This window comes from Loxodonta africana, chromosome 2 (assembly GCF_030014295.1).
Source record: "Loxodonta africana isolate mLoxAfr1 chromosome 2, mLoxAfr1.hap2, whole genome shotgun sequence".
Taxonomy (NCBI): domain Eukaryota; kingdom Metazoa; phylum Chordata; class Mammalia; order Proboscidea; family Elephantidae; genus Loxodonta; species Loxodonta africana.
Window position 1 is genome coordinate 212,915,428 of NC_087343.1, and position 12,389 is coordinate 212,927,816.

Genomic DNA, 12,389 nt, shown 5'->3' on the forward strand with positions numbered 1-12,389 from the left:
CCAAGCACCACTCTGGCCCCATCAGCCCCTGTGGAGCTCGAGCTGGCTGCCGAGGTTTCCACTGAGGCTCCCCCGTGCCTGTGCGCTGTTAGAGCACTAGGAAGGTGTGTGCATTCATAAGCTATGTGTCTTATTTCTATGTGATTGTTCTGAATCCCATCTCTCCTGGGAAAGGGTAGGTACTGTGGGTAGGAAGAGGGTGCGGTGGAGTTTCAAACAGGCAATCCTGGACTTTCACAGACTCACTGTGGCCAGATGGAAATGGCGGAGGAGGAGAGGAGAGAGAAGACAGGAAGAGGCTCATCATTTCTGGTTTGGAGTTAAGAGTGAAGAGCTCTCAGTGCCAGCAGCCACAAACTGGGCACCTCATGAGCAACTGTTAGCAACAACGACCAGCAATGGCCCATATCTTCAGGGCTATTACCTTCTGAGTATCTATCAGCCAGAGGACCGAGGCCGCTGGGGGAGACCCTGCTGCTCCTTCAGGGGTAGACAGAGCCCATTGCCAGCAGTCAGGTGCCTGGCCCAGCCCTGCCATTAGCCAGCTGGTGACCGTAAAACGGCCATTTCGCCTCGCTCTTTCCCCAGGTGCCAATGGAGGGAATTGGGTCAGGCTGCACTCGTCACCTTGTTTTCTTTAAGAATGTGGAGAGATGGGCCTGTCGTGAGCAACCGCACCGTGACCAGGCACGCACAGCAGAGCTACTGTCCACACCGGGCCATGCCCTGTCAACCTGGACAGGGCTTACTACGTGGACAGGAGCACAGGGGAAGGACAAGGCACCCTAAGAAAAGACCCACTACCCCAGCACCCACAACAGGGAGCCTGGGTCTGGGGCAGTGGCTCTGGGCACTGTGCTGGAGGCTTGCTTTCTGTTTACATCCCTGCAAGGGCCGTTCAGAGCAGGGAGCTGCCTCTTCCTGATGTTTAATAATGGGGGAATGTAGTCAACTGTACTTCAAAGGCAAGTCTGGGGGTGATCCCCCAGCTCCTACTCTATACTGATTGGTCCATCGTCTTAGCGCATGGATTCAGGAAAGGATGCCTATCATCACAGCTCTGGCAAGAGCTGAGTGGCTGTTCCCACATCCTTCCTTCAGCTCTTCAAACTCGTAACTAGCCCAGACTTCATAGCAACATATCTGCTGTACTATCAAACCAGGCATCTCTTCTCCTATGGCTCCCTTATGGAAGCTGGCTGCCTCCTGGCTTTGCCTCCTCCACCTCCCTCACACCCAGGATGGTAGAAAGTTCCAGAGCTGTGGCCAGGTCTGAAGGGAGATCTGCCTGGCCCTCAGGCTCTACTTCTGAGTGCCTTGTCCTCCATTCCATGCTTGGGCTAATCTATGGTTTTTCAGCTAACACGCAGCTGGTAGGCCTTGCAGTTTTCATCTTGGTTTTTTTTGTTGTTGTTGTTTGAAAACTTCAGAATATTTGGAAGACAGGGGTAAAAATTCTTCTAATAGAGAGACTAAGGTACCTTTAAAGATCCAACTGTTTCCTTGGAGAATGTATATGCTAATGACTATGTAAACAAATTTTAACTTTTAATTATCCCTGTGATCAACAAAAAGCTCTGCAACAACCCATTTCCTGAGCCACGGTGGAGAGGCATCCCCTTGTGGCCACGGCAGGGGTGGGGAAGCACTAGAACAAGACCCTTGTCTCCACAACCAGGAGAAAAATCCAAACAAAGTGACTGATATTATCTGGGCTCTCCTAAGACTAGTAGTATTTGGTTACAAAAGAGGGTTATGTCCACCTGATGGGCTGGGAGCAGAAACTGGGCACAGAGCAACAGGCTCAAAGCGGCACCCTAAAAGATGCCACCTGGTGCGCTCCCCTGTGGAAGAACACCCAGAACCCAGCACAACCTCGGGGCAGCTTGTTAGCCAGGGTGTTTTGTTCTGATTTCTGCTAACTGGTGGTCTGATGTCAGCAGGTCCAGCTGGGCACTGTGGGGGTGGAAATCACCTCACCTCGGAGGAGGTCCTTGTGGATGCAAATATGAAGGGTGGACCTGGTAGGAAGGAGTACCCTGTTTTGCATGGGTACAGCCATAGCACTTGTGTACACAGACTGGCACGCTGTTGGAGGCTCTTCAAGGAGGGCACTGGGATCTGGGTGCAGGTCACGGGGTCACTGCAGAGGTCTATGCTGTCAGGTCGGGTCACCACAGAGGCCTGTGTTGACCGTCAGGTCGGGGCATCACACAGGCCTGTGCTGTCAGGTCAGTTACCACACAGGCCTGTACTGTCAGGTCAGGTCACTACACAGGCCTGTGCTGTCAGGTGGGGTCACCACAGAGGCCCGTGCAGTCAGTTCAGGTCACTGCAGAAGACTGTGCTGTCAGGTCAAGTGACCGCAGAAGCCTGTGCTGTCAGGTTGGGTGACCACAGAGGCCTGTGCTGTCAGGTCAGGTCACCGCAGAAGCCTGTGCTGACCGTCAGGTTGGGTCACCACAGAGGCCTGTGCTGTCAGGTCAGGTCACCACACAGGCCTGTGCTGTCTGTCAGGTCAGGTCACCACACAGGCCTGTGCTGTCAGGTTGGGTCACCACAGAGGCCTGTCCTATCAGGTCGGGTCTCCACAGAGGTCTGTGCTGTCAGGTGGGGTCACCACAGAGGCCTGTGCTGTCAGGTTGGGTCACCACAGAGGCCTGTCCTATCAGGTCGGGTCTCCACAGAGGTCTGTGCTGTCAGGTCAGGTCACCACACAGGCCTGTGCTGTCAGGTTGGGTCACCACAGAGGCCTGTCCTATCAGGTCGGGTCTCCACAGAGGTCTGTGCTGTCAGGTGGGGTCACCACAGAGGCCCGTGCTGACTGTCAGTTCACGTCACTGCAGAAGCCTGTGCTGTCAGGTCAGGTGACCGCAGAGGCCTGTGCTGTCAGGTCAGGTGACCGCAGAGGCCTGTGCCGTCAGGTCGGGTGGCCACAGAGGCTTGTGCTGTCAGGTCAGGTCACTGCAGAAGCCTGCGCTGACCATCAGGTCGGGTCTCCACAGAGGTCTGTGCTGTCAGGTCAGGTCACCACACAGGCCTGTGCTGTCAGGTTGGGTCACCACAGAGGCCTGTCCTATCAGGTCGGGTCTCCACAGAGGTCTGTGCTGTCAGGTGGGGTCACCACAGAGGCCCGTGCTGACTGTCAGTTCACGTCACTGCAGAAGCCTGTGCTGTCAGGTCAGGTGACCGCAGAGGCCTGTGCTGTCAGGTCAGGTGACCGCAGAGGCCTGTGCCGTCAGGTCGGGTGGCCACAGAGGCCCGTGCTGACTGTTAGGTCTGGTCCCCGCAGAGGTCTGTGCTGTCAGGGTGTGCGTCAACTTAATCTGACGCTACTTTCACTTACACTTAGTGCCACAGGGATCACCCCATGCCTCAGAATCTGCCTCATGACAGGCTTGGGGGAAGAACAAGACGTAGCTTCTCCATCCCAACGGCCCCTGCTCTTGATGATTGCACCTGCCTATCTTTGGTTAAACAGGTTGTGTCATCACATGGGGTAAATACTAAGCCTTTCTCCCAGAGATGGAGGTGTATGCAGTTGGGAAACAGCCTCAGCTGTCTGCCAAACAGTGGCTGTCAGTGCTGGGGTTGGCAGCAGCAGCAGAGAAACCATCTATGAATCAGGATCTTGCTGAGGCAAGCACCTGGGGAAATGGCATTAGCCTCTAACCAAAACCCGCGGGTGTACGTGCTGGGTAAGGCACCGTGTCACTGAAGAGCTCCCGAGGAGGAGCCTGGCGCTGGCTATATGGAGCCAGTAGAGGGAGGGAACATTTGTGGGCGCCACAGCATATTGTGGAGTCTGAGATATGGAGGGACCTCATGAGGACAGTGCCAGGACAGTCAGGGTGCCTGCTCAGGAAGATGGCTCTGAGCAACACAAGGGTCTCTGGGGTCAGTGGGGTGGCGAAAGGACTGGACACTCCACACGGCCCAACCTCCTGAGAGGCCCAGGAGGGCCATCCCTGCATGCCTAGTGATGCTGAGTGTTAAGGGAAGCAATCACTGGGAAAGGGCATTTTCCCCAGCTTCTGAAATGGCAAGTGTGGGCAACTGGAAGCTGTGCTAGGTAGAGAAGCCCTTCTCAGATAGAATGCTCATGAATCCAGGCTCCTCAGGGAGCTGGGACAGGAGAGTGACTGCTCTCAGGACAGTTAGAAGAGTCTGGAAAGCACCTCTGAGGGAGCCTCTGGTCATGTCTCCCTGGTCCCTCACTGGCTCTTCCCCTGTGAGCTTGAGGGCTCCCTTTGGACCTATGCCTTGGATTTGGTTGTGCTCTGGTCCCAAATGGCAGGAGGCTTGGACAGGGAGCATAGAGGCTGCTCTGAGGGCCCAGCTCTGCCTCGGAAAAGGGCAGAAAGGTGCTCTAAACAGAAGGCACCTGCAAATGGGAGGTGGGGAAGATTAATCTGTCTTCACATCAGCAACTGGTTATCCTTCCTGCTACCTCGCCTTTCCTTTGGGTGATGTGATAACAGGAGGCCAGGCCATTGGTCCAGTTTGGCTCAGAGCTCGCACTGGGGCCAGTGGGTAACAGAGAGAGCAAACAGAACTTCAAGAAGGTTCTGTTTGTACAGTGACTAGAACCAAGGAGCCCTGCCCAGCTCCGCCTTGGAGCAAGACACATGGAACCCCTGGCAGGAAGGAGCCCCACACCATTGGAGGGAAAGACCTTTCCTGCCCAGGGCTGTGTAAGTGAAGGATGTTGTTTATGACCTTCAGATTCTCCAAGTCTCTCTGGTACTTCTTGCGCAGCGTGGCCGCACCACCCTCCAGGTCCTTGTGCTCTAGCTCCTCCCGCATGGCATCCGTCTGTGCTTCCAGCTCTTGGATGCGCTCGTGCAGCCTGGCTGCGGACTCGGCTACCCCCTTGGCCTGACTGGCTGGCCAGCTGGGGGAGGGTGGGGGCAGGCCGCTTGGGGGGCCGGGGGCCGGCAGGGCTCCAGGGCGCTGCTGCTGGCAGTGGCTGAGGGTTTCCTTCAGGCGCTGCAGGTTCTGGGAACAGTGCTCCTGCAGTGTCCGCAGCTCCTCTGCATGAATACCCTGCAGCTCCTTTATCTTAAGCTGGAACCTGTCCTCGAGGGTCTGCATCTGCTCCACGTGGTGCTGCTCCAGGTCCTGCCGGTCTCTCGCGGAGGTGTCCAGCTGGCTGAGGACGCGGCTGTGCTCGGCCTGCAGCGTACGCTCCGCCTGGCCCAGCGGCTCCACCACGCCCAGCAGCTCCTCCCTGTGCCGCCCCTGCAGGGTGCGCACGGTTGCACTATGCCTGCTCTCCACCGCCTCCAGACAGCCCTGCTGATGGCCCAGCTCTGTCACCCTGGCCATGAGTTCTGCGTTTTCTCTTTCGATGATGGCAATCACTTCCAGGTACTCGCTCTTCTGCTTCCGGAGAAGGTCTTCATACTCCTCCCGCAGGGCCCCGAGAGCTTGCACGTGGCGCTGGCAGGGGGCGTCCCTGCTCTGCCACGAGTCCTTGTACAACTGGAGCTCCTTTTCATACTCCAGCCTAATCCTGCAGGCTGCATAGCACACCTGAGCCTGAATGATAGCATCTTGAACTAACAGTGAAGAATACTGACCAAGACCTCCCAAACAACTGCTATAGGAAAGAGTCTGGGAGGCCTGGAGAAGCTTCTGACAGCTGCTTATGGACTCTGCAGGAGGAAGGCAGGCAAGAGCTGTGGCTATCTCCCCCAGGGTGCGGGCCTTGGCTTTCAGCTGCTGGGCAAGTTCCTCCTGCACGGCAATGAGGGTGCTGGAGCGCCGACCCGATAGCTGAAAGGGCTCTAAGGCGCTGCTGGGGTCCTGACGCGGCACTTCCCCCACGAGACTCAAGTCCCAGGACTGCAGGACACCTTCTTCAACACCTGCTTGAAGCCCGAGGGCCCCCGAAGCCTGCTGCATCACTCTGTCAAAATCCGGAGTGTGGTAGGCCTCCAGGATCTGGCTCAGTGTGCACCTAAGCCGCTGCAGGGCCGCCCTGGTGCTGCACAGATTGTCCTGAACAGTGCTTAGCCGGTGGTGGAACGACTCCCTCACCGACTGTGTGACAAAACTCAGCTCGGCCCTGACCAGTGTCGCGTCTGCCACGGTAGGGGCCAGGGCAGGTGCCAGACCCAGCCACCCCCCATCAGTGGCATCTACTGCCTCGCCTCCTAGTGTCACCAGGTGCTGGCTCAGTAACTCAACCTGGCTCCAGAATTCCCCATCCACCAGCAGCTTCTTCGCCAGGGAATCTGCCAAAGGCCCAGGGCAAGCTGTGGCATTTTCAGACTCCAGGGGCAAGCCTCCCACCTGGGAAATCTCTTGGAGGATACAAGAGATGTCAGATGTTGTATTTCGTAAAGAATCTGCGATCTGACTGATCAATGAGGCTTCCAAAGCTATCTGATCTGAGAGGCGCTTCAACTGTTCCTGCTCGGTCAGCTCAGGCTGCTGAGCAGGGGGTCTCCTTCCTTGCAGGCAGCTCCCGTCCTCATGCAGAGCAGGGGCTGTGTTATCTGTGGGAGCTGGCACGAGCTGCAGGACCTGGATGGCCTCAGCTAATATGCCCTCCATGCTGGCCAGACAGGCCGCAGGGGCGGCGTGCTCCTCTTCTGGGCCCATCCGTGGCAGGGACCTTAGCTGCTCGAGGCATTTTTCTAAGCAGGTAAGGGCCTGGCTGTTTTTCACCTGGAAGTCCCCGAGCTCCCCAGCGTGGCTCTCTGTGAATGCTGCCCTGCCTTGTCTCTCCAGCTCCAGCTGAGAGGCTAGTGCGCTGGCCTGGGTGAGGCTGGCCCGGAGCTGCTCACGGAGCTGTGCCTCAGTGCCCGCCCACTGGTGGTGCAGTGCCACCAGGGCCTCCTGGTCTCGGCCGCGCTGGCTCTCCAGCCGCAGGGTCACATCCTTGAGCTTCTCCTCTGTGATATACAGCTTGGTTTCCAGGGAGTGTATGATGGAGAGGTAGGTGTCTGTGTCGCTGGGCCCGGGGAGTGGGCCGGGGGCAGGCTCTGACGACATACTTTCCTCTGAGAGTGAGCGGTCCTGGCTGGTATCAGAGGACGCGCTGCTCGTCCAGGCCTTCTCCGACCCATCGAGGTGGATGTATTTTTGGCACTGGATTGTGGAGAACCGGATTTTTTGCCTTTTAACACCTGGTATCCCCGGGTCGGGCCTTGTCATGCTCTCCAGGTGCCCTTCATCATCAGGTGCTTCCGGTGACCTCAGGGGCACAGTACTGTCTTCCCCACCAGGGCTGCTTACCCCATTGTCTTCCCCCAGGTCAGTCCCCGGGTCCTTGCCCTTAGGCCCTATGTGTGGGATGCCCAGAGGCACCCCTGTGGCCTGGAGTTGCTGGCCCACATGCATAATACCGCCACTGTCTGTCCCCAGGGTGGTATGAGGCTCTTCTGACTCCTTTGAAGGCTCATCTGCTAGCTTCCTGAGCATCTCCTCCTTTGCCTGAAGCTTTATTTCAGTCTCCTCTAAGCTGCTCCCCAAGGCCACCATCTTCACCAAGGCCTCACTGAGGTCCTGCTCTTTCTTTTCCACGACTCTCTCGTGCAGGTCCTTGATGCGCCCCAGCTCCTCCTCCCTCTCATGCAGCAGTGCGTGCATGCACTGGAGCTGCCCGGACACCTCCCCGAAGGAGCGTTCCAGGCTCTGGTAGTCGGATTCCCTTCCCCTCAACTGTGCCTGCAGTGCAGCAACGTCCCCGTCAGACACAGTGACCCGGGCGACCAGCTCTTGGAAGCGCTGCCTAAGGAGGTCGCACTCGTCTCGGAGGCCCTGGACATGCTCGGAGAGCTCCTGGATGCTGGCTTCCTTCTTTTCTAGCTGCTCCTCCAGCTGGTGCACATGCTCACTCCCCTCGAACTTGGCACTCAGCTTCTCCTTCTGCAGCACCTCCACCTGCTGCTCGCGGTTCCGCAGCTCGTCCTCATAGGCGCTGGCCTTGTCCTCTACCTCCTTCAGGCTCTTCAGCAACACCTGCTTCTCCTTCTCGCAGCTCTCCAGTAGCAGCTCGTAGTTCTTCTGCAGCTTCTCCTCCATCAGTCTCTGGGCCTGCTCACTGGCGCCGAGCTGCTGACTGAGGTCGGCGACACGCTCCTGCAGCCGCTGCACCTCCCTCTGCCGGTCCCTCTGCAGTGCCTGCTGTGTCTCCAGGTCCCGCAGCTCCTGCATTTTCTCCAGCAGCAGGGCTTCCGCACTCTTGAGCTTCTGCTCGCTGGCTTTGAGCTGCCCGCTCAACACGGCCTCGCTGTGCTGCCATTCCTCCAGCTGCTCGCGAACCTTGTCCTTCTCCAGCTTCAGGTCACTCTTGAGCTTAGCCAGCGCCTGCTCCTTGATGGCCAGTTCGGCAGCGGCGTTGCTCAGCCTTGCCTGGAGGCTCTGGGCCTCGGCCTCATGGTGTCGGATAGCGTCCTTGGCCTCCCCATAGCTCCGCTTCAGGGCCTGAATCTGCTGATTGACCAGCTCCTGGCGCTGGCACTGGGCTTCCAGCTCGCTTTGGAGATCTTGGTTGACTTTATGGAGCCTCTGCCAGGCGCCGGGCGGGGAGGCGGCCACTTCAGTCTTAAAAAAACCGATTAGACACTAGGTTAGTAACACTCTGGCCTCCCGGATCTGAGTGTCACACCTCTGGCCAGGATCACCACGGAAAAGCTCCTGGGGTGGGTTTGCCTTCTCTCCTTTGCATATTTTTTTTTCCATTAAATAATCCAACAAATCATCTTAATTTTTTTTTTAAAGTAGCTGCTTTCAGGTAAACAGAAAACATGGACAATAACATCAAAACAGCTCTAACTGAGTAGCTTCTAGGAGAAATAAACCAAACAGAATTGAATGATGGAGCACACGGATAAGCAAAACGAAGACCGAGGACACGGGGCGGTGGGTAGGAAGACACAAGGGAGGAGCAGAGAACCTGCGTTTGTTTGTTTGTTTTGCAAAACAAAAGCACACAGTTCTAGACAACCAGTCCTCAAGAAGTGCAGGGTGTTGGGTGCGTGAGGCCACTTCCTTCCACGACTGGAGGAGAAGGAAGGAAGGTGACTGCCGGGAGATGTCACTGTTGTAACACCCGAAACATTTCCCTTTGGAAGTGTATCCAATCCTACAGTTAACAGGAAAATTTAATCTCTACCTGTAAGAAGACAAATGGGGGGGAGGGGGGGCCAGGAACCATGGAGTAAAATATAATAATCAACAAAACAAACAAACCTTTGTGGAACTCAAAATAAGAAAGTAAAGCATGCAAAAAACAAAACGAAACAAAAAACAAATGAAATAAAACTCCCCAAACTGAAAGGCATGCAGAATGGACAGAACTAATATAATTTAGGGGTGAAAAACAGAAACATGGAGAAGGATGAGGGGAACAGCCCAGCCTAAGAACCTGGCCTGCCGTGTGGCGGCGGTGCCGGGAGGGGAGCCACAGATGTGACACTCAGTTACAGTCAGTTCCACTCTATGCTCCATGTCCCAACCGTGCATGCCACCCCCCAGCACAGGCCACTACAGCACCCACCCTGCGCGCAGGCCTCCTCCTGGCCCTTCCACACGAAACAAAGCCGCATTCGCATCTGTCTTTTGACCACAAGCATTCCCAGAGCTCAGAGGGTGGTTACACCCAGCCAGGCGTTCAGCTTCCTGGGCAGGGATGGAGACCAGCTTCCCTGGGCTGCCGCAGGGCTTCAACGTGGGCTCAGGCTCTTGGCCCCTGCAGACCCTCAGGCTAGCAATGTGCAACGTCTGTGCTAGGTCTCTGCCTCTTGGCAGGAGGGGATGCATGTGGGGTGAGGGCCTGGCAGAGGCTTAAGGAGGTGCTCTCCACACCTGGAGGGTTGGCAGGAATGACCTGGAAAGCTTCCAGAATCAGGCGGGTAAGAGAAGGTTGCCCACCCTCACCAGTGCTGGGGCCATAGAGTATGGACTAGGCATGGCAACAATTAGGCCAAAGGCGGCTGGAGAGAGAAGGGCCCAGGGCCATAATCAAATGGGAGAACAAACCGAAGGCAAAGGGAAAATGCAACAAAAAGGAAAGAACGGAGAGAGGCAAAAGGGTCGACTCAGACACAGAGAGTGGCTGAGAGCCACCTGGTCCACCAATAGCCCTCAAGCTGAGGAGGATGGGTACCTATGGTTCTACAAACATTGCCCAGTAAGCTCATCACAGGTACTGAGTCTCTTAGGGCTGTAAAGTCCTGGCTGTTAGGCCTGGGTGGACACAGGCCAGGAGGCTGGCCTGTGGGGGAGGGCGTGCATGTCCCCAGCACCTATCTCTGATCCTTTCTCTATTTCTCACACCCTCTCCCCTTCGTGAGAACAACTGGCACAGCATGAGCTTTGTTCGTGCTATTGCAAGCACGTGCAGTGCTTGGAGCACATCGGAGAGGCAGCACCACAGGCCCCTGCACTGGGCACCTCCTGCCTCGGGGAGCCCCAGGCAGCCCCACCTCACTCTGCTTCTCTGTGGGTCTGGCTGCTGGAAGCATTACTAGACAGGTGGGCTAGGGCTGCCGGCTGTGTTATCTGGGGATGCGTCTGAGGGCTGGCCCGGCCAACCATGGGATGACTAGCTGCCGGCCCTGAGCTGTTGTGGCCAGTCGACACACTGCTCCGTCTCGGTCTCAGGAAAGCTCCCCAGTCACTGTTGGTACCACAAAGTCTCAACAGCCTGGCCCTCAGGTGGCTGCTGTGACCCAGAGGGCTCCTTTGAAAGGCAGAGGAAGTGGGGGGCTGTGCTTCTTGTCCTGGCACCGGCTGGGTGCCCCACTGGCACCCTGCAGCAGAGCCCACAGGCCAGCTCCTCCCCCGCTGGGGGGACCCTCCTATCTTTGTCCTAGACTCCCCCTGTTCAGAGCATGATGCAGCTCCCGGGTACTTCTGCTGCCCAAGGACACCCCTGCAGGCCCTGGGTCCTACAGACCAGGCACTTGGCATGGCTGGGTGAAGTGTGCCCCCCTTGAGCTTCCCTCTAGGCTTGTCTAGTCTGCTCAGGCTGGGGGTGCCATGCCACACATCCTCTGAAACTTTGCCTGGCCAGAAAGTGAAAGGCGGGGCCTGGCTGAGGTGTGGTGCGGCCAGGGTGTTGGGGGAAGGCTCTGACTCCAGCTTTGCCAATACTGTGCTTGGCCCTAAGCAAGGCTCTTGGCCTGCTACGCTCTCAAGTGTTGGTTCCTATCTGTGAACAGGCCCAGCACTGCCGTTGTGAAAATAACCAGCAGTGATGTCCGAGACGGGTGCTGATAACAAATCTGTACCGGGCACTCTGAGGGCCAGACAGAGTACTAGAATCATCTGTTCATAAAGGCCTTTGGTGGAGAGGTTTGGGCAGAGCCCCCAGTGTCAGGCCAGGAGGAGAGAACACACAGAAGACCCCCCACCACATGGAGCCCCTCTTGAGGAGGCGAGGGGACACGGTGCCACTCAGCCAGGTTTTGCACATTCCTACCCTGCCAGGTGTGGGTGCCCATATCGAAGCCCCAGTGTACCAAGCAGCTGCCAGGCCCTACCTGCAGCACGTAGCCCTCCCGAGCACTCTGCTCCCGGCCCAGCGCCACTCGCAGCTGGTCCTGGAGGAGCCGGTTCTGCTCCAGGAGTTCGGAGGCCTCTTTCTGGCTCTGTTCCAACTGTTGGCAAAAAGACACACATTTTAAAACAAAATCACAATCATAACCAAGGCAGAAGCATAGCAAAAGGCGTGCGGTCTCCCACACAGCCAGAGACATTTGGAATCTCCACGTTTCAGCAGATCTGCTGACCTGGACTTCAACAACTCAAGCCCCTATCACACCGGTGTGTGTGTTACACTGTGGAGGGGGCAAGGGCAGTCCCGGGCTCCCATATAATTCCCACACCTGCTTGTGTCTCTAACGTGGAGCCTCCCACCGTGAAAAAGGTCTTCTGGAGCATGAACGGAAAAACACAATGTGGTATAAACATACAACGGGATACTACTCAGACGTAAAGAGAAATGAAGTCCTAATACATGCCACAGCTTGGATGAACCTTGAAAACATGCTGAACAAAATAAGTCAGTTGCAAAAGGACAAATATTATATGATCTCACTTACGTGAAATGAGCAAATATGCAGAAACCAAAGTTTATTAGTGGTTACCTGAGGTGGTAGGGAGGAGGAAAGGAGCAGTTTTTGCTTGGGGCGTATTGGGTTTCTGTGACTAGCGGTGGAATAATTTGGACAAGGACAGCAAGAGTGGTTGTACCACATGAAGAATGTAATCAATGTCACTGATTTATACATGCAGAAATTGTTGAATTGGCGAATGTTTTGTTGTGTATATTTTTACCACACACACACACACACAAATCCTAAAAAAAAGTCCTCTTGGGAGAGCCCCACATAGGTCTGCCCCTCTCTGGGGAAAGGGTACACCTCTGTGGG

General features: G+C 56.3%; 1 protein-coding gene across 15 annotated transcripts in view; it reads right to left on the reverse strand.

Moving 5' to 3' along the window:
• Positions 1–12,389, reverse strand: part of MPRIP (myosin phosphatase Rho interacting protein) — a 226,205-nt gene that overhangs the window by 24,961 nt on the left and 188,855 nt on the right. For 13 of the 15 annotated variants that reach the window (XM_064279422.1, XM_064279423.1, XM_064279412.1 and 10 more), the window contains 2 exons: positions 11,499–11,615; positions 4,720–8,556 (listed from right to left, as the gene is read on the reverse strand). In XM_064279422.1, coding sequence (XP_064135492.1) covers positions 4,720–8,556; positions 11,499–11,615 — 3,954 coding nt within the window. The remainder of the gene's footprint in view (positions 1–4,719; positions 8,557–11,498; positions 11,616–12,389) is intronic. The other 2 variants (XM_064279424.1, XM_064279425.1) reach the window with 1 other exon arrangement.